The sequence below is a fragment of the Oryza brachyantha genome, chromosome 1 (assembly GCF_000231095.2).
Source record: "Oryza brachyantha chromosome 1, ObraRS2, whole genome shotgun sequence".
Lineage (NCBI taxonomy): Eukaryota > Viridiplantae > Streptophyta > Magnoliopsida > Poales > Poaceae > Oryza > Oryza brachyantha.
Window position 1 is genome coordinate 26,593,903 of NC_023163.2, and position 23,849 is coordinate 26,617,751.

Here is a 23,849-nt window from a genome sequence, read left to right on the forward strand (position 1 = left end):
AGGAAAGCTACTCCATTAACAGCAAGAGGAAACCGGAAAAGCGACCTCGAACGCTCCTTCCCGCGGAGTCCACGACCGGTCGACACGTCTTTGACGCTGCGCCCCGCCCCGCCCCGCTCCGCTCGCACGTTCCGCGGCTACGGCGAACGCTCACGCCCAAACACTTGGTCAGTTCTTCTTCCACCGTCCACCACACAGTCCACAGTCCACACCACCGTCAAGCAGGTTTCAGAATTCAGATCCACCACCAACCCCGCAAAAAGGCCCATGGACCCAACCCACACAAATTGCACGTGCAAGTCCATGAAAATTGCTGCAAGTTGCCAACACTTCGATAAAAAAATATATATATATGTATATCTAGGTAAGCAGCTCTAACTCCAAGTGAGGAGTGACAAATGCTGTTTGTTAGGCTTTTTCCAATGGGTATCTAAGTTATCTATAAGGTGTATTATATAATTTTTTAATAGAAGAGAAATGAAAATTATCTCTTGTCTCTCGTATATATTTTAATATCAAGTGAGAATGAATTGTAGAGTCATTTGTACTATAAGCTATTTGCTAAGAGCTAGACCATTAAGTAAGTTCGCCTTTTAGAATGCTTAAAGAAAAAATACTATCTTTATTGTTGGAGGTAGCCTAAGATATTGTACGGTTGGCTGGATGATTAAAAGGAAAAAAAAAGGGAAAGGTTAGAATTATTGTAGTCTTGTAGATACTGCAGGGTACAAGAAAGCAGAAAGCTCTCACAGTCAAGGCAATTAGAACTGAAATGTGTAACGAATAAACAATTCTTTTAATCTACAACGAGGAACAACTTTTAATCTGTTCAAAGCTAGAGGAAAGAAATCCTCATTTCCACCTTACTTCTAACTATTAGTCTGCCTTTCCGTTTTCAATGGGCTTCTTCCTTTTAGACAGGGTCTTCAGCATTCCCTTGAATATCTTCCAGAACCAAAAGAGGTTCATCACTGCCAGCGCCGGTGGCACCGTCAGTATACTGTAGAAACCCAGGGTGAAGATGGTCTTCACCTGGAAATGGGTATGACACAATATACGGGGAGCATTAGAAAATAAAAGGAGAAAAGATCAATATATACCGGTAAAATGTAAAGGGAGATGTAGTAAATAACTGTTTGATTTGATTCTCTGGATAAACTGGTAAAGTCATGCATACCTGATCAAAATGGAAGTACATATGAGTGAAGAAATATATGAACAAGATTACCCGTGCAGCCTGCAAGCCAAAATATGTTTGTAAATCAAATATTCACAATAGCAAAAAGGGCATTGGCAGCTTCATGCCCCTCCAGCACAACTTGACATCTCAATGTGGCTTGTGACAAAGAAAATTCTAGCAAGGATCATTTTCCCATCAAACAAGCACATAAATAAATAAAAAAAATTCAAAAGGAATTTCTCTTCGAGCATCTCAATCTGAGGGAAGGACCCAATCAAAAAGTAATCACACATGACATGAACATAACTAGATTTGTTTTTAATTCACCATATGGACATCTACCAATAATCCATTGCACTCAAGGCTCTAACATTTAGAGGAGGGGTGGTGAACTATATATGAGCAGCGGTTATACCAGCCATCCAAAAAACAAAGCCAATCCATTGTACACGTAAAGATTATGCGTCTTCTGACCAGCAACCTCCAAATACCTGCATGAGACAATTATGAATTCAGAAAGAATGGGTGATATCTTGAGTTCTTGATAAACAGGTTGACATTACCAATTTACCATCTAAGGTTCACAAAGGGAGTGGTGGCTTCAGTAAACAGAACCATAAGTATGTACATGTGTGCTTTGCCACTCAACAAAGCAAGACATATTGCATACATCGAAAGTCCATGATGCAGGAGCTGAAAGAAAATAACTCCTGGTCAGGTAGAAACTGAGACGTACAAGTTTTATAGAGACTGGGACGTACGAGTTTTATAGAGCCAGTGTACGCACGTGCACTCACTCTAACAGTGTAACACTTACATATTCCTTTCCACCTAAAGAGGGGAAATACCACAGAATCATCACCAAATCTGTCAGAAAGTAACCAATCGAGACCTGCACAATACATGAACTTAATATGATAAGTGGTTATTATTTGCATGTCATGCCAGTTGATGCAAAGAAGAACAGTATGGTAACAGATGGAGAACATTTTTTTGATTTTATTTTTTAAATTTTGTTCTCAAATACATGCATAATTAATTCATATGAGAAAAAATAACGTTTCCAAACAGAGCAGGAAATGAACAGCTTACCCCAAACATGGCATCAGATAACCATGACTTTCTATCAATTATTATGTCGCTCTGGAAGACGTCAGATATCACAACCAAGTAAAAAGAAACAACTGCAGCAACCAATGCATGGAATGTAGAGAAACCCCTATCAACAGGCGGCATCATATAGTTAGGCTTAAAAAGGAAGCAGGCAACAACTATGATAATAGATAAAGAACAAAAAATTTAGCGGATAATATCTTACCTATTATTCCATTCTACCTTTTTCATTGCACTTAAGTTATCATAGGCCTTGAAGCAATGAGAGCTAACCTTTTGAGTTATTTCATATACCTATAAGGACAAAATGAGAAGTGTTAGTAGCAAGATACAATGAGTTGTAAAGAATTATCTGGTCCAAAACATTTTCAATTCAGATTCGGTAGTTAGCAGAAATAAGAGGCAAATAGCTAACATTGAGTATATGATATGTAATCTAGTATTACTCTCTAGTTCGCGTAAGACATAGATCATAACAGGTCATACTTTTCTGATTTTCTCACACCTTTCATGTGAAGGAAGGATGGCGTATGCTCTGAAGAGAATAGCACGTCTTATTTCAGCATCCGTACTTTTAAAAATAAATCAGCGCCACCACGTGATCTAGGGAACACGCTCAGAAATTTCTGTAAACGGAATTACGGATAGATATTCCCTTTTTTCCTGATGACATGTAGTTTATATGCTCCGTAGAACAATAAGATATAAGACGTGTTTATTGTAGCATTTGTTCCTCAGTCTTAATACCATTTGGTTGCCGGCAAACAGAATTACGGATACTTATTCCAACTTACATTAAGATCTAAGACGTGTTTATTGTGACATTTTTTACTCAATCTTAATACCATTTGAATGACCTCCTTCAGCCATCCCGGCAAAAAGGTAAAAGGAAAGAAAATCTAAGACTTAGTACATTTCTCAACTTGGTTAAATAAAATCAATATATGCATATATCTAATATCTTGAGCAGATTTTCCTTTTTGTTGATTTATATTTCTCCAACTAACCTCACATTAAGGAAACAATACTCCTTACACAAATCGAGCAGCATAAGTTTCCATAATGTTGATATTAGGCCTATTGAAAAAGAAATTTATTCCTACCAGAACTGAATGTGCCCGCCCCTATGTCCCTCTTTCCTTTTAAGAAAACACTTGTTAGGAAAATTGGCCAGATAACCGAGAAAGCAGATTTAACGTGGAAACCCTTACGGGAAAAAACCACGGGCGCCAACCGACAATAATCACTATGAGGTGATGATTACAATAGCAGGGGAATACACCGGGCCGTCGCACCCTTTCCGTACGGCTTACAAGGGATATATATAAGTAAAAATCAAGGAGTCATAATAGAAAAAGGTTGACAGAATCCTATTAGGAAACTAATCATACTCCTACTCCAAGTAGGAAACGGTTACAAGAAACCTAGTAGGAAACTAGTAATATAATCCAAATACATTACAGATAATAATTCGGATCATATCTCTAACAATCTCCACCTTGAGACGAATTCCCTTGTAGCATAAAAATTGAAAACACCAGAAACCTCATGTAGATAAAATCACCTTACGACAAATAGTCTTTTAGACTATAATAAGCACAAACCAAACTTGAGGACAACGAGAACCTCACTTGTTCAAGCAGTGAGCTATATTTCAAAGTTGCAATGGGAATAAAACTCTAAACCTGTTGGAATAAATTGGTAAAACCCAACAGAGATACGAACCAAAACGAAGTACTTGAATCTCCTGATAAACCTCATGAAAAATTGGTCATGTGCTCATAGCAGTTCCTCTGAATTCACGTGATTAAAACAAGAGCATTGAGTAATACTTCAAAACTCGCCATAGGATCAAATCCTAAAGTTGTTGGTATAAATTGGGGGAACCCAACAGAATAGCGAAACGAAGTATTGAAATCTCTTGATAAATTTGATCAAAGTGATAAATGGGAACAACCAAAATCTCCTCGGTGAATTGTTTTTCTCTTCCAAACACCAGCTTGCACAAGAAAACTCTCATAAGAATCTGCCATATGCTGAAACTGATCTTGTCATGAAACTTCTCAATGTCCAATTTGGTGAAAGACTTTGAGAAAAATTGTAGATCAAAAAATATATGGTAGATCTCAAGAATGAGAGAAAAATTCCTTGATAGACTTGGTGTGTGCGGGTAGAAAAGAAATCAAGGGAATATTGATCTTCACCAGTTGATCCTGATCTTGACCTTGACGTGACACAAGCACATGCAGCCACACCTTGCCACAACCAGGAAAAAATCCAACGATGTTGCTACAGCACGCCTTGCTATGGAGTGCATGTATGCAATGGCCAAGGACAGGAAGTGGCTGGACGAGCCTGAGAACGCCGTCGACGGAAGTCACAGAACAAATGCAATGTTGTTGTGCGTGCGCCGGTTGCAGGGATGGGGAGGACAAACACCGCCGCCGGCCAAAGACACGCAACGACGAACGCCACCGCAAGATAGATCGAATCTCCGGCTCTGATAGCACTTGTTAGGGGAATTGGCCAGATAACCGAGAAAGCAGATTTAACGTGGAAACCCTTGCGCGAAAAAACCATAGGTGGAAACCTTTGCGCGAAAAAACTATGAGGTGATGATTACAATAGTAGAGGAATACACCGGGCCGTCGCACCCTTCCCGTGCGGTTTATAAGAGATATATATAAAGGGAAATCAAGAAATCCTAATAGAAAAAGGTTGACAGAATCCTATTAGGAAACTAATCATACTCCTACTCTAAGTAGGAAACGGTTACAAGAAACCTAGTAGAAAACTAGTAATATAATCGAAATATATTACAGATAATAATTCAGATCATATCTCTAACCACACTTATATGGGTCATTACAAAACCTGACAAATGACGAGAAACAGTGCAGACTACATGATACGTCCAACACGAGAGAACTGGCATGAAACTTAGATGTTTCACTTAAGTTTCTCTAAGGAAAACTATTCGGCAATCAACACTATCTGCTCAGCTCAGCACAGTTGAATGTCACACTTTTGTATTATGGAACAGTTATCACCAAATTGACAAGTATAAGCACCATCAGCCTGAGCTGTGGCCACCACATTAATTTCACCAGCTACTAACCTCTTCCTTTCCTAACGAGATTGACAGTACGATTTGGACATCCCCATACTGACACGGAATACAACACGCACAACTAAATTTCAGAAACAACACAGAGCGAAGGGTGCAGGTGCATGCATGAACAGAGCATCAGACTGCTAGCAAACTAAACTCGAGAGCTTGAAGTGCTGAACCAGGCGAAAATTAAAAAGAGAGAGAGAGAGAGAATGGTCAAGTGGACTTCTTACGACGGTGCACATGACGATGCCGGCAAGAACCGAAGCCGGCCACAGAACCCGCTCCTCGGCCGCCGGATTCCAATCCATCCCTCTTCTGCCCTCCCAGAATCCAACCCAACAGACGGGAAGAAACCGAACTCCAGCAGAGCAACCTGCACTGCGCTCCCCAATAATCCCTGCGACCTGCGTAGGGAAGCAAACCGAGCTCTTACTCTCATCTAATCTCTTTTGAAGCGGGCAGCACACCAAGAATCGGCCGCGTACCTGGATGAGATTGGTGGGATCGGATCGGGGTGACTCGCGCGCGTCGTCGTCGCTTGCTTCTTCGATGCTCAGCTCGTGCTTGGCGCCGGGTCCTCTTCTTCGTCGTCCCGCTTCGTTGCGGGGGGTGGAGGTTTTAAAAGGGGACACGCCTCTCACGAGGGGCGACGATTGATGTGAGTGGCGCGGACCATCGGTCGAGTCAGTTGTTGACGTTGTTGTCCAACGCTTGCGCTGCTTGGAGATTTAGGTGGTGTCTGGAGAGAAATTTATTTTTAGTATTTTGTTCTATACTTGTTATAAATATAAACGTAGATTATTAATAATATATATATATATATATAATCTTTGGACTAATTCACGAGACGAGTATATTGAGTCTAACTAATCCATAATTAGCATATGTGATGTTATAGTAAACATGCTCTAATTATAGATTAATTAGGTTTAAAAAATTTGTCTCGCGGATTACCACTCATTTATGAAATTAGTTGTTTTATTAGTATATGTTTAATACTTTAAACTAGTGTCCAAACATTCGATATGACATAGGGCTAAAAAGTTTAGCTTCATTTAAACAACCCTTATAAACAACCCCTTTAGCCTTCTCTCCGCTCAAAATTAAAATTTTTAATCTTAAATTAAAGTTAATTTAAAATTTTTATTATAAATTAGTTTTTAATCTTGATTTTTAAATTACTAATACTATATATATATATTATTTATAAATTATTTTTTATTTATAGATACGCTTTACTAACCATTTCTCCTCGTCGTGCTGCAGTCGTGCAGGAGCAGGACCTGGATTATGGAAGTCCCTCGTTAGACGGAAATAGGATGTGACGGCGGGTTCTTTTTTTTTTCCTTTTTTTCGCTTTCTTTCGACCGGGAGTGATGGTATGGGCTTAATTCATTTTCCAATCTTGTTGCACGTAATCTGGCCCGAACTAGTGGGCTTGATATGGTGTAGTTTGAGTGTTTTTTCCTTTAAACGTGGTGCTTTCAATGCCCATGTGTGATGCGATCTCGTCTTCTCTTCTCATTCGCTGTCCTAAGTATAAAAAGCACGTGCAACCTCCGTTCCAAAATAAACGAATTTGTTTCTTTTAGAATTTTTGACTTTTCGTCTTATTTGAAATATTTTTATAATTAATATTTTTATTGTTACTACATGATAAAACATGAATAGTATTTTAAGTGTGACTTTATTTTTTAAATTTTTTAATAAATTTTTTAAATAAAACGGATGGTTAAACACTCGATTAAAAAATCTACGAAATCTTTTTTTACGACGGAGTAATAGTGGTGAGTACCATATTGGAAATTGAACATGACAGTGTGATAATCTCAACGGCAATAGCCGATCGCGCCATGCCGTGCTCTCGCAAAACCAGGAAGTCAAACTAGTGAGTAACTGTCACCGCCGGAACTCTCTTGGCCTTGTGCCCATTTTGGCGACGATCCTACCGAGACGTGTTAGAGGCATCAAATAAAACTTTTCTACGCTGTGATAAAAAAAACTTTAAAATAACTCTAAATTAAGATTACAAAGTTAAATATTAATTTATAAGTATGAGCAGAAGTGAAAAGATAAAATTCTCGTAGGAATGCATGATAATGTGAAAAGAAAAATAAACATCATTAGTCAACCTTTTCACATAACTCTAGAAAGAACCTTGCATAATTCAACAGGTTATAACTACCGTTGTGGTGCAGCCGTACAGATCTACAAGATTCACAGAAACTATTCCAAGGAAAATGCGTTTTGACACAGTGCGTTGTAGTACATATAGATCATAGGAATTAATTCACCCATGATTCCTTACTTAAGAAGGGTCCGTATTTGTTCCACAATAATATTCTGTACTACTTAGAACTGGTTTGTTTTATTTAGGGTTATTTTAATCTAAATTATTGAGATATATTTTTATAAGTTACATTATTATAAGCTAAAGTGGATAATAGATGGCGAGACACCAAATCGTTTCTCACCATTGGACCTAGCTGAGTATAATGTGCACTGTTAGATCCAACGATCAGAAACGATTTAGTAGCTTGAGCTACCGGTATCATAAAATACTTTTTATTAGACTGAAACCATTTAAACTACCCAAGAGCAGTGACTTTTTAGCCACCAATACTAAAAAACACCCTTAGAGAAGCTTACCAGAATACTATAATAATTTATCATAATAATCTATTTGTTTGTTTAGATTACATATAATAATGTACATTACAATAATAATCTTAAGTACAGATAAACAAGGCTTGATTTGCTTTGCAATAAAAAAACAGTAGAAGCGAAGAACCCTTCCAACGGCAAAAGAAAAACAAATTACACATACGCGAGCTGAAATAACCAATAAACTATAACATTTTACACTAATTTAGTGCGGATCGGTTTCGACTTTGGCGATATAACCAGATGGATACTCCATTCGGTTTTTAATGTTCAGCCACATTGAGTTTTGAATCTACAATTGATCACTCGTATTATTAAAAGAACACATAATCATTATTATATCGTTATGATTTATTTTATCATATATTAAACTCTAATCATGACAAAAATTTTTGTATATTTAAAAAAAAGTTAAATAAGATGAATAGTCAACATACACCTAAAAATTAACACGGTTAAATACAAGAATCTCTTTATCAGGAATCTACTGATATTTCAATGGTATGGATTTCATTTCGTTCCTTGGGCCGGATACGATATGGGTTTCGGCCTCAATTTCAAGCCCTTTACGAGCGGTCCACGCGGGTCAAACAAACAAACAAACGGCTTGAAAGAAAAAAAGAAAGAAATAAAAAGACTCCAAAGTCCGCGGGCAGCCAACAAATCAACAGCGACGTCGAACCCTTTGACCGTTTCCACCCTCCATTCGGAGTCTTCGGACCATCGAACGAGGGCTCTCTGCCTCGTCGCCGCTGCCATCTCCATTCTCGCCCGCCTGAAACCAACACGAGCAAACGTGAAGCGAGAGAGAGAGAGAGAGAGGGAGCGGGTGAGGGCGCCGGCGCGTGCGTGCGCGCGTGTACTACGTGCCACGCGCCAAGATGGCCTCCACGGTGCCGGCCCTGATCGCCGACGAGCTGCCGACGAACGTGACGGCGCAGATCAGCAACGCGACGCGGCCCAAGGCCACCAGCACGGTGGTGTGCTACTCCCCGATGATGATCACCACCAACGGCATCTGGCAGGGCGTCAACCCGCTCGAGTTCTCCCTCCCGCTCTTCATCCTCCAGGTCGTCGTCATCGTCGTCACCACCCGCGTCCTCGTCCTCCTCCTCAAGCCCTTCCGCCAGCCCCGCGTCATCGCTGAGATCCTCGTGAGTAGCTAGCGTGCCTGCCTCTCTCTCTTTGTCCATCGCGCGCGACGATGGGGGCGCTCATTGACGTGACGTGACGTGTGTTGTGTTGTGTCGTGTCGTTCCCGTGGAAGCGTAGGCTGGCGTGGTGCTCGGGCCGTCGGTGATGGGGCAGGTGCCCGTGTGGGCGACAATGGTGTTCCCGCAGCGCAGCCTGCTGACGCTGGAGACGGTGGCGCACCTCGGCCTTCTCTACTTCCTGTTCCTGGTTGGCCTGGAGATGGACCTGGACGTGATCCGACGGTCGGGGAAGAAGGCTCTGTCCGTCGCCCTGGCCGGCATGGCGCTGCCGTTCTGCATCGGCATCGCCACGTCGTTCATCTTCCGGCACCAGGTGTCCCGGAACGTGCACCAGACCTCCTTCCTGCTCTTCCTCGGCGTCGCGCTCTCCGTCACGGCGTTCCCGGTGCTCGCCCGCATCCTCGCCGAGATCAAGCTGCTCAACACGGAGCTCGGGCGGATCGCCATGTCGGCCGCCATCGTCAACGACATGTGCGCGTGGATCCTGCTCGCGCTCGCCATCGCCATCACCGAGGTGAACAGCACGGCGCTGTCATCCCTGTGGGTGCTCATCTCCGGCGTGCTCTTCGTGCTCTTCTGCTTCTACGTCGTGCGCCCGGGCATGTGGTGGCTCATCCGCCGCATCCCCGAGGGCGAGGGCGTCAGCGACATGCAGGTCTCCCTCATCCTCACCGGCGTCATGCTCGCCGGCGTGTGCACCGACGCCATCGGCATCCACTCGGTCTTCGGCGCCTTCGTCTACGGGCTCGTCATCCCGGGCGGGCCGCTCGGCGTGGCGCTCATCGAGAAGCTCGAGGACTTCGTCACCGGGCTCCTCCTCCCGCTCTTCTTCGCCATCAGTGGCCTTCGCACCAACATCTCCAGGATACGCGACCCCATCACCGTCGGCCTGCTCATCCTCGTGTTCGTCATGGCCAGCTTTGCCAAGATCATGGGCACCATCATCATCGCCGCGCTCTACACCATGCCCTTCCGCGAGGGCATCGCGCTCGGCTTCCTCATGAACACCAGGGGACTCGTCGAGATGATCGTGCTCAACATCGGACGTGACAAGGAGGTAGCACAAGCACACACTGACGCGTTAGCTTTTCACCTCCCCGTAATGGCCGGTGCTAACGCGCTGCGGTGTGGGGTAGTAGGTGCTGGACGACGAGTCGTTCGCGGTGATGGTGCTGGTGTCGGTGGCGATGACGACGCTGGTGACGCCGGTGGTGACCGGGGTGCACCGGCCGTCGCGGCGGCTGGTCGGGTACAAGCGGCGGAACCTGCAGCGCATCAGGCACGACAGCGAGCTCCGCATGCTGATCTGCGTGCACACCACCCGCAACGTGCCGTCCGTGCTCTCGCTGCTGGAGCTCTCGAACCCGACCAAGCGCTCCCCGATCTTCATCTACGCGCTCCACCTCGTCGAGCTCACCGGCCGCGCCTCCAACATGCTCGCCGCCGCCGCCGCGTCCGCCTCGAAGCAGAGCCGCAGCAGCTCATCCTCCACCCTGCCGCCCGTCACGGAGCACATCTTCAACGCCTTCGAGAACTACGAGAGACACACCGGTGAGCATCGCACATTGAAGGAACGGCATTGGCAATGGCATTTGCGTAAGCTGACAGAGAGCACTTTGCTTGTGTGACGCAGGGGGCGTGTCCATCCAGACGCTCGCGGCGGTGTCGCCGTACCAGTCCATGCACGACGACGTGTCCGTGCTGGCTGAGGACAAGCACGTCTCGCTCATCGTCGTCCCCTTCCACAAGCAGCAGACGGTGGACGGCGGCATGGAGCCGATCAACCCGTCCATCCGCGGCTTCAACGAGAGCCTCCTTTCCACCTCGCCGTGCTCCGTCTCCATCCTCGTCGACCGCGGCCTCAGCGCCGCCACGGCGCGCATGGCGGCCGAGCACCACGTGGCGCTCTTCTTCTTCGGCGGGCCCGACGACCGCGAGGCGCTCGCCTACGCGTGGAGGATGGTCGAGCACCCTGGCGTCACCCTCACCGTCGTACGGTTCGTCCCGCCGGAGTACCGGGTGAGGTCCTTCTCCCACTCCAGCTACCGGTCGACCGCCTCCGACGCCGACAGCCGCTCGACCGGCACCTACATGGAAGGCAAGACAGAGCTGCAGATGGACGAGGACTACCTCGGCGAGTTCCGGTCGCGCAACCTCGGCAACGAGGCCATCACGTACTCCGACCAGGTGGTGGCCAACAGCGAGGAGACGGTGGCCACCATCCGGAGCATGGACAACAGCCTCCACGAGCTGTACATCGTCGGGAGGCGCCCCGGCGAGGCCGGGTCACCGATGACGGCGGCGCTGGAGGACTGGATGGAGTGTCCGGAGCTGGGCCCGATCGGCGACATGCTCGTGTCGTCGGACTTCTCGATGGCGGTGTCCGTGCTGGTGATACAACAGTACGTGGTGGCGCCGGCGCCCGCGGCTGCCGTCACCGCGCCCGCCGGGAACACCGATCCGGTGCGCCAGTACGTGAGCAACGCCAACCAGCGGCCGTCTGCGGCGTACCGGACGGCGGCGGGGTCGTCGACGGCCAACAGCAGATTGTCCGGTGGCACCGTAGGCTTCTGAAGTTCTGATGATCCTAGTTAAAGCTGTGTTAATTTGCAGGTGTTATCACTCCACCATGGATACAGATGGCGGGAGTTCAATTTGTTGTCTTACTAATTAGCTTATCAGTTTCAGATTGAACAAATTTCAGAACACACAAAAACAGTCAGATTGTTCAAGGCTGTTTGCCTGTAGATTTATCCGATGGTTGTCGCCTTGTCGAGACTAATGTTTCCTGAAGACACACGACATGTTCGTCAGTTCGTGTGTTTGCATCATAATTTACACGGAAAACACAAGTTCCTGTGGCCCATGTGGGTGGATTTGTACTACGAACTAAAATCCAGGCCCACCCACGTAGATGGCCCAACATTGAGACCCACGTAAATGGGCCAACATTGAGGACCGTCCAAATAAGGTCAAATATTGGCATTGTGGGCAAAACTGTACTGTGTCAGTGTCACTGGATAATTTCCTTCAGCTCGACTATTTAGGGTGTTGAAGTAGTTCCGGTTCTCTCGAAAACCCACCTTATAATGTTTCACTGCTGACTCAAATCACAGCATTTTCCAGTTATGTTTGTAATTGATTCAGATCTATTAGCTGTGACTTCATACTACACTACAGTAGTGTCATTCCGGCATTGGGCCTCCCTCTGTGCAGATGACTTAGTCATATTTCTTTCCCCCGTTCGTCAGGACTTTGAGTTCGTTCAAGGCATTCTCTCCGTCTTCGGTTTTGCTTCGGGCCTCTGCACCAACTTCTCCAAGTACTCGATCACTCCGATCCGTTGCTCGGCCAGTGAGCTTGAGCTGACCCGCTCCTCCTTTCCCTGCAGGATCTTCGAGTTCCCCTGCACCTACCTTGGCATTCCTCTCTCAGTCCGCAAGTTACCGAGGTCAGCCCTGCAGCCGCTGGTCGACAAGGTTACTCGTCGCCTTCCACCCTGGAAAGGTCGGCTTCTCTCCCTTGCCGGACGGACCGTTCTTGTCCAGTCAGTGCTCTCTTCTATCCCGGTCCATGTGGCCATGACAGTCGGCTTGCCCAACTGGGTGGTGAAAGCCATCGACAGAAAGCGGCGCGCCTTTCTTTGGACGGGTTCGGACTCAGTCCATGGTGGCCAATGCAGAGTGTCGTGGTCGAACGTCTATCGTCCTAAGGTGTTTGGGGGATTGGGCATTCCTAACCTGCGTACGGCCGGCTTTGCTCTACGCCTGCGCTGGCTCTGGTTGCAGCACTTAGGGCACCCCTATTGGGCGGGCCTCAAAGCCCCCCCTAAACGTTGTATCTCTGACATGTTCGCCACTTCCACTTGTTTCTCGCTTGGCGATGGGGAGACTGCTCTTTTCTGGTTAGACCGGTGGATTGGTGGCCGTTCGGTCGCCGCTTTGGCCTCGCTTCTGCTTTCCCTAGTCCCCCGTCGAATCCGGACCCAACGTTCAGTCACCGCAGGCCTCGCGAACAACGCTTGGATCTTTGACCTCCGCGGGGCACTTATTGTTCCGGTCATCGGCCAATTTCTCCTTCTCTGGGATACGGTACATCAGATTCGACTTTTGCCGAGGTCTTAGGACCGCCTCTGCTGGCGGTGCACCAGCGACCAACACTATTTGGCGCGCTCGGCCTACCAGACCTTCTTCTTCGGCCAGCAGCTCCTCCCTTACGCTGATCTGCTCTGGCATCCTAAAGGCCCAGCAAAGTGCAAGTTCTTCCTTTGGTTCGCCTTTCAGCGCCGTTGTTGGACAGCAGACCTGCTCCTTAGGCGCGGCTTTGATTCCCACTCCGCCTACCCCTTCTGTGCCCAGGATTCTGAGACAACGAACCACATCCTTATCGACTGTGTGTTCGCGAGACAGATCTGGCTCTTGGTTCTAACAATCGCGGGATGGGCTTCCATCTCTCCATCTAGGGGTGCCTATCTTCAGGACTGGTGGCCTTCGTCGAGAGCCCTCCTTCCGAAGCATCTGAAGGCCAGTTTTGACTCCCTTGTCCTTCTCATCTCCTGGCAGCTCTGATTGGAACGCAATCGCCGGGTTTTCGATCACGAGCTTTCTCCCCTCCAAGATGTGCTCCAAGCCATCCGTTCGGCGGGCTTGCTGTGGTCCTCCGCTGAGGTAGCACCCCTTGGCGCATTGTTAGGAGATTAGCGTCCCGTAACAAGTGTGTTTCACTCTCTTGGGCGTTCTTCTGCGAGATTAGCTTGTAGCGTCTGGGCTCTCTCTCTCCTGCATTGTTTTCCTTGGGGGTCCCTGCTGGAGGCCAATCTGGCCGTATGCGTCGTGTATCAACACTCTTTATCTTCTAATTTATTAACGTGTAATTCTTTTGCGCGTTTGAGAAAAAAATACACTAGAGTAGTGTATCCTCTGTTGTTATTGGGTAGTGATACTAGAGCCACGGTCACTGAAAGATAGATCTCACTTTTATAGGTCTCACATACCAATGTCTATAATTACGCAGTTATAATGATAAAAATTGTGAACCTTATAAATAAATGTTATATCACAACAAGAAGCACGTTTGACTCAGGTTTGATCAGTGACGGATCTAGCAAATGATGCTAGAGGGGCTGAACAAACTGTATAGAGTTTCAGCCTCTTTCTCTTCATCTTTGACATAAAAGTTTAAAAGAAGCTTCCTGGGGGCTCCCATAAACTTAACATTGGTAGTAGGGGTTCAAGCACTCCCATTGAATTCGCCCCCTGGGTTCAATGTTACATTAACCAATGCCCTCTTTTAGTAACAAGGCGAATGATTAACCCTGCATTAAGTTGAACTTAGTAAAATCTAAAAAGAAAAAATAATACTCCCTTCGTTCCTTTATATAAGGCGTAACTGGTTTTATAAACTGTACCAGAATACAGGGCGCATGCACATACAAGCCAACGGTATTGAATTAGTTATGCATCGACTCAAGCCAGCGGTATTAAATTAGTTACACATCGACTCCTAAGCTAATGCATGCAAATATTTTCACGGGTAGGATGCCAGCAAGAGCCGTATGCATGCATGCGTGCGCAGCGGCATGCAAAGTCTTGCGCGGGCGGAGCGAAGCGTCGCTTGCGCTAGTCCGAGAAAACAACTGCGCTTCCTTGGTATCGGCGTCTAAGAGAGTTACGCCCTATATAAAGGAATGGAGGGAGTAAGGAGTAGTAACATTTTAGAAATAAAAAAATAAGTATGGAGGGTACACCATGTATGCATCCAAAAAATTATATGTATGCAACTATGCAAAATTGCAGGTGACATGTACTGATCCCACAATGTGTTGCATGCAAGTCCAGTACCCCAGCCTGACGCTAGCTTGGCTGCTTGACCCTATTTTGTCTTCTCGCCGATCCGATATGAAGTACAATATACTGCCGCCATCATGCTTGCATGATAATTGGCCAAATATGTGCATGCCAAACACGCCTAAGATCTGAGAAAGGAAGCAAAACAGGTCGAGCCAAGCCAACAAAATTATATTGCAACTTTTGCAAGCACTACTGGCCGCCTGTCGTCAGCAGCTCGCTACCACAGACTGGAGGGCCACACGCACACAGTACAGGAGATCCCGTGATCCCATCCGTCTATCCGGCGGCACTAATAACACAAAAACTTTCCCTTTTCTTTATCCTTCTTTTAACGAACGCAAAAGCTTTGCGGATCACCAGCTCCAACGCAGGAGTACTAACGCCTTTTTTGTGTGCTTTACTAAAAAATTTTAAACCTAAAATATATAGTTGATTTAAATTTTGTTTCATCGTGTTTTATTTTTTAGGTTTTACTAGTAGATGGCTATATATATATAATTTTTATTAATAAATTATTTTATTTATAAATATGTCGTTGCATAAAAAAGCCAAAAGGATCACCCTATCATCTCCCACACGGCCACACATGGCCTGTCCCGCGCCCGCGCGCGTGGATCCCACGAAGCGCCATGCGCTTTTCCAACTCCTCGAGCCCATCGATCGGGTGACACACATATCGGTCGATCGATCGATCAACCGGCCGGCCGGCCGCCCGCCGCGCCCTGGGGCCGGGGCCTCCCGCGAACTCGTGGACGCGCACCGCGCCACGCGGCCAATCAACCAGCCCCGGTCAAGTGCCCTCGCATCACGGCAGCCCCAGTACGGCACACCACCGCGTCGTACTACCGCATGCCCTGGCAGATAGATACACGCGCGCAGCCGAAGAGCCGGTCGATCCCCGTTCGTCGCGGTAGGCGGCGCGGCTGGATGCATTTGCAACGCGCGCGATACGGCGCGATGCGATGCTGATCGATCGGTGTGGGTCGGGTACTCGGGTGGGTCTGTGCAGCGGGAGAGCGACGGTGTCGGCCGTGGCCTGTGGGGGTTGGGGGACAGCCTGCCTGGTTCTCAGGGGGTAGTTCACTGGTAATTCGAAAGCGAAATAGAAAGCGCACCGCACTGATCGATCGATCCGACCCACGCACACCTTGATTAATCGGCCGGACCGATCGAGCGCCATTGGGGAACGAGGGAGAGGAGACGACAGGAAGACACCATGATGGGATTTTTGCTTAGTTGTGGGGGTCCCTGCGGTTAGGTTGCGCGCATTAACCCGCCTGTCCCCTGCCGGCCTCCGGCGCGTCCCATGTTTTTCACCGTAGATCGATCGGGGCGCCATCGGAGTGTGATCGATCGGTCTGTCCATGTCCATCCATCCATCTCGCCGTACGGCCGTGTTGTGCTTGGACCATGCATCATTTTGTCTTAACCATGCATGCACGCATGGACCCCTGCCGTGCTGGCCGGGAGGCAGTAACCATCGGTGTCTCCAGGTTTCACAACTGTTGGGGTTACTCTACCGCGGAATACCATCACTATCTAGACTTTGTTCTTTTGCGACACTGCAGTGTAGATTATCTATTGGTTTTTACGCGCACGTTTCTTAAATGATTGAACGACGGACTAGTTTAGATGATCCATCGGTTTCCAAGCACACGATTTCTGAACAGCTAAACGGTGTGTATCTTTAATATACAAAATTATCATCTCATATTTATAAAGTAGATTTTTAATAGTTAATTTCATCAATTACATCGTTAAACATCTAACAAATATCATATATCTTTTCATCCATAGAAAAACACAGTCCTATATTATGCTTAGTCAAAGTATGTTCAACGTGAGAAATTGAGAATATACACGGGTGCTACTAATTGAATACTATTTATATTTTTTTCCTTGTAGATGTTAATAATATCGAAATAAATTAAGGTCTCTTTGATCGAGTAGCTTTCATGATAAAGTATTTCTTTTCTCTTTTTCTTTTTCCCCGATTATGAGCAGGTGATCGAAAGAAGTATGCACGCATTACTAGCAGTTGCCAGCAGAAGCTAGTGGGGTGATGTGTGCACTGAGTCATGCACCTAAAAAGTGTCAGTTTGAAAACTAAAAACACCATTCTAAAATCCAAAGATGAAAAAAGGGTGTGCCGCCACTCATAGAACCTCTCGAGCGAAGGGTCCGCTGGTATCGATAACGGCGAGCGAGGGGCTAATTTCTTACCCGTTTCTTGATTATGTCTGTCTTTTAGCCATCGTCTTTCTCCATGAAAAAAGAGACTAATTATTCATTTATTAGTGGGTAAGTGTGCATGCATTCCTAGGTTACCTAATTTATTCAGGGCAACAACAAAAAATAACGGCATGAATATTGCGTCTCCGAAGCAAAACATTTGTTTCGAAATATGTAGTGCAAGCTTTGATGAGGTTCAGAGGTACCTTTCTTGAGCAATGCAATGCTGGAGTCCACTCATTATTGCAAATGGAATAATAACGTAATTAGTACCCTAACAGATATAATTTTGTTCTACTGCATGCTAGTCGTAGCTTGTTTTTCAAGCTTAATTTGCTTGGCAAAAAAATAAAGCTGCCACCTTAGTTCAAAACCATGATATTTTGCTTAATAAGATTCTTCCAAATACATGGCATCATACTATTATACGGCACTTTAGAAGTTGATTGATTAGGCCGGGAATTATGGACAAAATCATTGTGCCATAGGCACCGGTCTCCACCAGTACTGTTCCCAATCCTAATCGAGCATCTCTCTTATTTTGATTCATCTCATAGCTACCAACGGCCGAGGGCCAGAGGTCTGATTGCTCACCGGTTTTGATGGATGCCTCATCAGCATGTATGTACATGCACTGCTGCGGACTCTGATGCCCCACCTAAAACGGTGTACTTCTGTATGCTTTAGTACTGTACTGGTATGTAATTAGGTGATTAGGACACATGGATATTATTGCATTTCAGTAATTAAGAGCGTAGTAGTTTAAGTTGAAGGATGTAAATACTGTACTTCGTAGTAGATCATATCCAAACGGGTGCAACATAATCTTTTTCATTGGAGATTTGTTCTAGTTCAATAAAAAGTATCTCGAGGTATCGGTACCTTGCGGTACTAAATCGTTTCTGATCGTTGGATTTAACAGTGTATATCCTACTCAGCTAGATCCAATAATAGAAAATAATTTGGTATCTCGAGTTACCGATACCTTAAAATATTTTTTGTTAGACCAGAACAAATCTCCTTTTATTGTTAGGCGTATGTTAACAATGAGACACCCATGAGTATATAAAACTTAATTAATCGTATGTTGGCCCTGTCATTGAAGACATCGGTGATGATTTTGTCTGTATCAACATATGTTGGTCAAGTTTTTTAAATGTATTTATAAAAATACGGTGTGTGCGTGTGTTTATAGGCTGGGTGAGTATGTATATGTGTGCAGTGGTGGATCTAGCAAATTATACCAGATGACTTCAATTAGCTAGATAAAGCTCCGGCTCAATTTCGTTGATCTTTGACATAAAACTGAAGTGGTCTTAGTGAAAAGCTCATATGGTCACAAGAGGATTGCAGAGGCTTAGAGCTCTTACCGTCTCCATGGCAGATCGGTTCGTATGTGTGTATATAAATGATCATTGTAGACCCGTAGTGTGTCGATTAAAAAAAGTGTCCAGTGCACCTTCTGTGGATCAGAGAATTAAAGATTAAAATTTCGGTTATCTTGTTTAAGTTCGACATGACATGTATGTTGACTCAACATATTAACATAATCATCAGATTTGTTGAATGAAATTATTTATCGAGCTAGCTTCCAGTCGAGCCAATCCCTCAACTCCATTTGTTCCGCTGAACATGTCCGTGCTCACGTAAGCTCACCCATGTAATTTATCTGCAGCTATTTTAGCGCTAAATATGCCAAGAATATATAATGATTGGCTACTAAAAATCAAGTACTTCTAAATTTCCCTTATTTTAGTTTTAAGAGACCAAGACAGCCAATCAAGGACGTACAGATGGCTCTGAATTACTAAATTACAGAGTGATACGCAGGAGTGTATACTACTCAGTCTTAAACCAACAGCAGACTTAAGAGCAAATAATGTCGAAAGAAAAACCAACATCAACTCCGAGCCCGTTCTACAGTCCAACAGCTGAAATGATCAACGTCGTCTACAAATATAATCTCGAATGCAAACAAAAAAAATGTAGATGACTGGCTCATCTTCAACCAATCGATTTGTCTTAGCCACCCATCTATTCACCAGTTAATTAATCTCCACAGATAATTAACATGACCATGCATGACTTTTTTTAATCGATCAATCGCACGCGTTCCATATGCTAGTTAACTCCATCGATCACCACCGTGCTCTTATGTCTCATCTTTTCGCTTCCGGTTACACTTATAAATTAAAATTAAAATTTTCAATTTTAAAAATTTAAAAATTTAAAGTTAATTTTAAAGTTTTTCACCGAAGTTTATTTTTTACATTGTTTTCTGGATCGCTATGGATACATGTATATAAACGTTTTATTTATAAGTTGTTTTGGTTTGCAAATACGTACGTCCGAAAAATCCAAAACAATCACTTCTTAGTTTTGCACCAATCGAGCTCCTCCGATCTGCAATAAACTTTAGCCGACCTTAACCGAAGCTCGCCGCTTGGCGTTTCGGCGCGTGGCAAACCCGGGGCCCCAACCGTTCACATATTTCTACGGCGGCAGTACACTACTTGGTTACGTGCGCATGGATGGATAATAATGAGAATGAGAATGATTAGGGTCATAATCGGACCGGTAATGCGTCTACGTTTGATGCGCGCGTCGTCGCATTATCTCCCAAGGAGATAAACCCCAAGAACTAACGCTAATTAAACAGCACGCACTGATCAGTCTAGTTCGTCGATCGGCCGCATATGTAGCACGCACAAAACGTTTTGGCTCGCTATCTGGATATGTATACATGATCGATGGATCAACGGCATATATGCATGTGGCGCTAAATTTAAACCTAACCTCCTTTTTGTGTGCATAGCTGTGGGTACATGGGGCTTAGTTTTTCTCTGCACGGTTCTGTCTTTTTTTTAAAAAAATGTTATTTAAAAATAGATTGATCTATTTTACAGGTTTGAAATAGCTAATACCTAATGAATCATACTCTAATAATTTTTCTCGTTCAATGTGTGTAATTAGCCAAATAGAATTGGCGTCTGCGACTCATTTTTTCTCTTTTGCTTATATTTATAAGTTAATATTTAAATTTTTAATCATAAATTTAGAGTTAATTTTAAGTTTTTTCATCGTAATTTATTTTCCACTCTTGGCTTTTAGATCGCTAAGAGTATATATATATAAATTTTATTCATAAATTAATTTTCATATAAAAATATACCATTTTATTTTTTCCATAAAAAGCTAAACAATCACGTCCTTAGATTAATTAACGTGCATGCACCGTTATTTGCTTAGTCCGTAGTAACGTTGGTTTCTTTGAGTTGAAGCGTGTGTACGTGATGGAATTGATTGGAAGCCAGGCAGAATTATTAAGGGAGGGGATGGTCGTTAAGCAGCATCCCATGTAACCCCCTGCCCCCACGCATGTCAGAGCAACATGCATTTGTTTGCTTGGTTTGATTAATTAAATTAATTAGTTACTCGCCCTCTTGCTTCCCAGGTGTACAGGTGTACATACAGCCTCACTCCTTTTTTTTTTTTTTTTTGCTCATCAGAATTCAGAAGTGTGTGCTGTATATATATCGCCTACCTCCAGCTACCTCGCTTGTCAAATCCTAAACCAAACACCTCCATAGCCTCCTGAGCTTAGCTTAGCAGCTTGGCCTAGCTTGGAGTAGCTAGCTAGCAAGCCTGACTGACTGGTTGATTGATTGGTCTACTCGCGCGCGCATGGCGAAGGTACATCCCAACGTGGCGCCGGCGACGGGCGTGGTCGGCGGCGAGCGGGGGGAGGAGGCGGCGGCGACGACGCTGACGGTGTGGCGGAAGTCGCTGCTGTTCAACTGCAAGGGGTTCACGGTGTTCGACGCCAAGGGCAACCTGGCGTACCGCGTGGACAGCTACGACTCGGAGAGCGGTGACGAGGTGGTCCTCATGGACGCCGCCGGCACCCCGGCGTTCACCGTGCGGCGGAAGAGGCAGCTCAGCCTGCAGGGGGAGCAGTGGCTCGTGTTCGCCGGCGAGGCGGCGGACCGGGCGGCGCGGCGGAGCCCCGTGTACGCCATCAGGCGAAGCGGCCGCGGCAGCAACAAATCGCTGGCGCGCGTCACGCCCTGCGCTGGCGCGGGCGCGGGCGCGTCGGCGGTGGCGTACGAGGTGGAGGGGTCTTACGCGCGGCGGTGCTGCGTGGTGTACGACGGCGAGAGGCAGGCGGTGGCGGAGGTCCGGCCCAAGGAGGCGGTCGGCAGCGACGTGTTCCGGCTGGTGGTGCAGCCCGGCGTTGGCGTGCCGCTCGCCATGGCCGTCGTGGTGGCGCTCGACCAGATGTTCGGGAGGCCGTCTCTCTTGAGGAGCTGGTCCTCGTAGACCTTCCCTCACTTTTAGTTCAATCTAGCTAGTTTCTCTCTGTCTGAAATTTTTTTTGCCCCAATTTTATTGGGGTTATGAATATACAGAGTGTTCTTGATTCCTACAATTGCGTATATAATATGGTCAATTGATCGTTATTCTTTTTTACGTGATATGACATCAAGTCCCAAATCATGCCATCCACTGCCTTCGAGTTTTGGGCTCTTGGCCAAGACTTATGTAAATGAGTTTTACTGGTGTGCATATCTAATTATCTATATTTACACTAGTTTAAATGTCCCTATATTTCTACACCATGCTTTTTTTCCAATATTATAATATGAGCAATTTTACAGTCCAACCAAAAAATAACTCGAGGTAACGGTATCTCACGGTACCAAATCATTTCTCGTCATTAGAAATGATTTAGTACCACGAGGTATCGGTACCTTAAGGTACTTTTTGTTGGACCGGAGTAAATCTCTAATATGAGCAATTTTTCTTATTTGATTTAAATAAGTAATATTAACCTAGTTGATAAAAATCAATAATATTTTATAATATATTTTATAGAAAATTATGGTTATTTTGCTAGTACTTAGGAGGAAAGAAATATCAAGAACAATGGACAGTTTCGTTTTTCCATACGATTTTTGGCTTCTTTGAAATGACACCTTGCCCTGTAATTAGAATGCTACAGTAGCATGTTCGCGATCTATTGAGAGAGAGTTTGCGTCGTCTAGCTAGCACCCTGCTCTGAATGGGAAGATCGAGATGGAATCGCACACTTGCTGAGACAGTTTTGTTGGCATTTGCATGTGGACTGTCAAGATCGTGACTGCTTGTCTGGCTAGCTCGGGACCATGCATTTGCCGTATCGCCATACCGGAGAAACGAACTCGCTTTCGCTCACCTGTCCGTCTAAGAGATTCAGTTATCAGAAACGGGAGAAAAAATGGCAGCTGCTTTGGTGCAATTCCAGGCATCTGGCGAGTCAGCCCACTGGCTTAGCCCAGGTGGCAATGAGCCGGATCCACGCCGAAAGATGGATTAGACAGGTACGAGATATCTGCAGCCTTCCAATCTTGCTCTCTTCGGGTCTTTGCATGTTGGGAAGTCAGTTCGTTGGTGTCATCGGTATTAAAATATCAGGTTTGATATTTGTGAATCGATTGAAAAATTATAATGTATACTCAATCTTTTTTTACTAGATTTGCTCGAAGATCTATGCTTATTATCCACGTGCTAATTTGTTTGGTTTCCTTTGTTGTAATTTGATTTCAATCCAATGTCTCACAAAATTGATCGATGTATTTAGTTTTTTTTCCAAGCGACCGAGTAATAGGTGGCTTATTAAAAGGGTCCCGCGTACTGATCAAATGCTTGAAAATTTTAATTTCATCAATTAAATCCGATCACTGTCGTTGGATAATAATCTAAATACATGCAAGCAAGTCAAAAATCTCATACACGTCCTCCTCTCACAGCCCCCTATGCATTACGAGCGTGTTTGACAAAAGAAAAAAAAATCAAACGTTTAAATGAATAGCAAAAGTGTAATTAAAATATACCGATCTCATTTAATTTTTAAATCGTAACTAAAATATTTAAAAGTAGATTCCGTTGGAGGTCGTCGACGAGGTACCGTAGCTCTGCCCCTTCTCCCTTCGGTGTCTCGACTCATGGTGATCATGTACCTCACCGATGATGTCAAGGTTTTTCCGAGGACTCGCCGTCTGGATGAAGTATAGTTCTTCGTCTTCTTTTGTTGTCGGTCTCACTGTGTAGTAGTAGAAGAATGGAACTAGATGAACTTCGTACAGCGTTTATTTCGAAGGGATCACCAGAAAAATCTTACGAAGGCAGAACGGGCGACTATATGTTTTTCAGGACCTGAAAAGGAGTGGCCCGATGTCGCTATATTTCCTGAAACAAATCCCAGCCATCTAGACAATGAAAAAGTTTACTTGCCCTCCCTCGACCACTAAACCGGATATAATAAGCGAACTAAATCAATCTCAGTGCATAGTTGAAGGAGGTTTAGTGGACTTTTGCACCACTAGACAAAGATCAGCTGCTGGGCTGGCCTAGGACGCACCATTCGGCCCAGGTAGCGATCGAACCGCTGCCGCCCTCGAAAAGTGGGCCGAATCGGCAATCCTGACCTGCTGGCCTGCCGG

General features: G+C 45.2%; 3 protein-coding genes across 3 annotated transcripts; 2 read left to right on the plus strand and 1 right to left on the minus strand.

Annotated features, from left to right (window-relative positions):
• Positions 1-632: 632 nt before the first annotated feature.
• Positions 633-5,989, minus strand: LOC102703255 (TLC domain-containing protein 4-like). Its single transcript, XM_006644840.2, has 9 exons — positions 5,894-5,989; positions 5,639-5,812; positions 2,499-2,587; positions 2,273-2,399; positions 1,998-2,072; positions 1,752-1,873; positions 1,596-1,671; positions 1,178-1,237; positions 633-1,032 (listed from the first exon to the last, which is right to left on the minus strand). The coding sequence occupies exons 2-9, from the start codon at positions 5,714-5,716 to the stop codon at positions 877-879; spliced, it is 783 nt and encodes a 260-aa protein (XP_006644903.1). The 5' UTR covers positions 5,717-5,812; positions 5,894-5,989; the 3' UTR covers positions 633-876.
• Positions 5,990-8,846: 2,857 nt separating this feature from the next.
• On the plus strand, positions 8,847-12,144 carry LOC102722733 (cation/H(+) antiporter 15-like). The gene is made up of 4 exons (XM_040528379.1): positions 8,847-9,226; positions 9,345-10,343; positions 10,426-10,837; positions 10,920-12,144. Exons 1-4 carry the CDS (start codon positions 8,954-8,956, stop codon positions 11,858-11,860), a joined length of 2,625 nt encoding a protein of 874 aa, XP_040384313.1. The 5' UTR covers positions 8,847-8,953; the 3' UTR covers positions 11,861-12,144.
• Positions 12,145-20,880: 8,736 nt separating this feature from the next.
• Positions 20,881-21,973, plus strand: LOC102723011 (protein LURP-one-related 8-like). Its single transcript, XM_040519800.1, has one exon. The coding sequence runs from the start codon at positions 21,052-21,054 to the stop codon at positions 21,685-21,687; it is 636 nt and encodes a 211-aa protein (XP_040375734.1). The 5' UTR covers positions 20,881-21,051; the 3' UTR covers positions 21,688-21,973.
• Positions 21,974-23,849: the final 1,876 nt, after the last annotated feature.

What these genes read in the sequence shown, in the direction of transcription:
- LOC102723011 (XM_040519800.1), top strand. Translation starts at nt 21,052, where the DNA reads ATGGCGAAGGTACATCCCAACGTGGCGCCGGCGACGGGCGTGGTCGGC.
- LOC102722733 (XM_040528379.1), top strand. Translation starts at nt 8,954, where the DNA reads ATGGCCTCCACGGTGCCGGCCCTGATCGCCGACGAGCTGCCGACGAAC. An exon ending in ACATCGGACGTGACAAGGAG is followed by an intron (nt 10,344 to 10,425) that starts GTAGCACAAGCA and finishes GTGGGGTAGTAG; the next exon opens with GTGCTGGACGACGAGTCGTT. An exon ending in GAACTACGAGAGACACACCG is followed by an intron (nt 10,838 to 10,919) that starts GTGAGCATCGCA and finishes TGTGTGACGCAG; the next exon opens with GGGGCGTGTCCATCCAGACG.
- LOC102703255 (XM_006644840.2), bottom strand. Translation starts at nt 5,716, where the DNA reads ATGGATTGGAATCCGGCGGCCGAGGAGCGGGTTCTGTGGCCGGCTTCG. An exon ending in AAGGTAGAATGGAATAATAG is followed by an intron (nt 2,400 to 2,498) that starts GTAAGATATTAT and finishes GCCTGTTGATAG; the next exon opens with GGGTTTCTCTACATTCCATG. An exon ending in TATCTGATGCCATGTTTGGG is followed by an intron (nt 2,073 to 2,272) that starts GTAAGCTGTTCA and finishes TGTATTGTGCAG; the next exon opens with GTCTCGATTGGTTACTTTCT.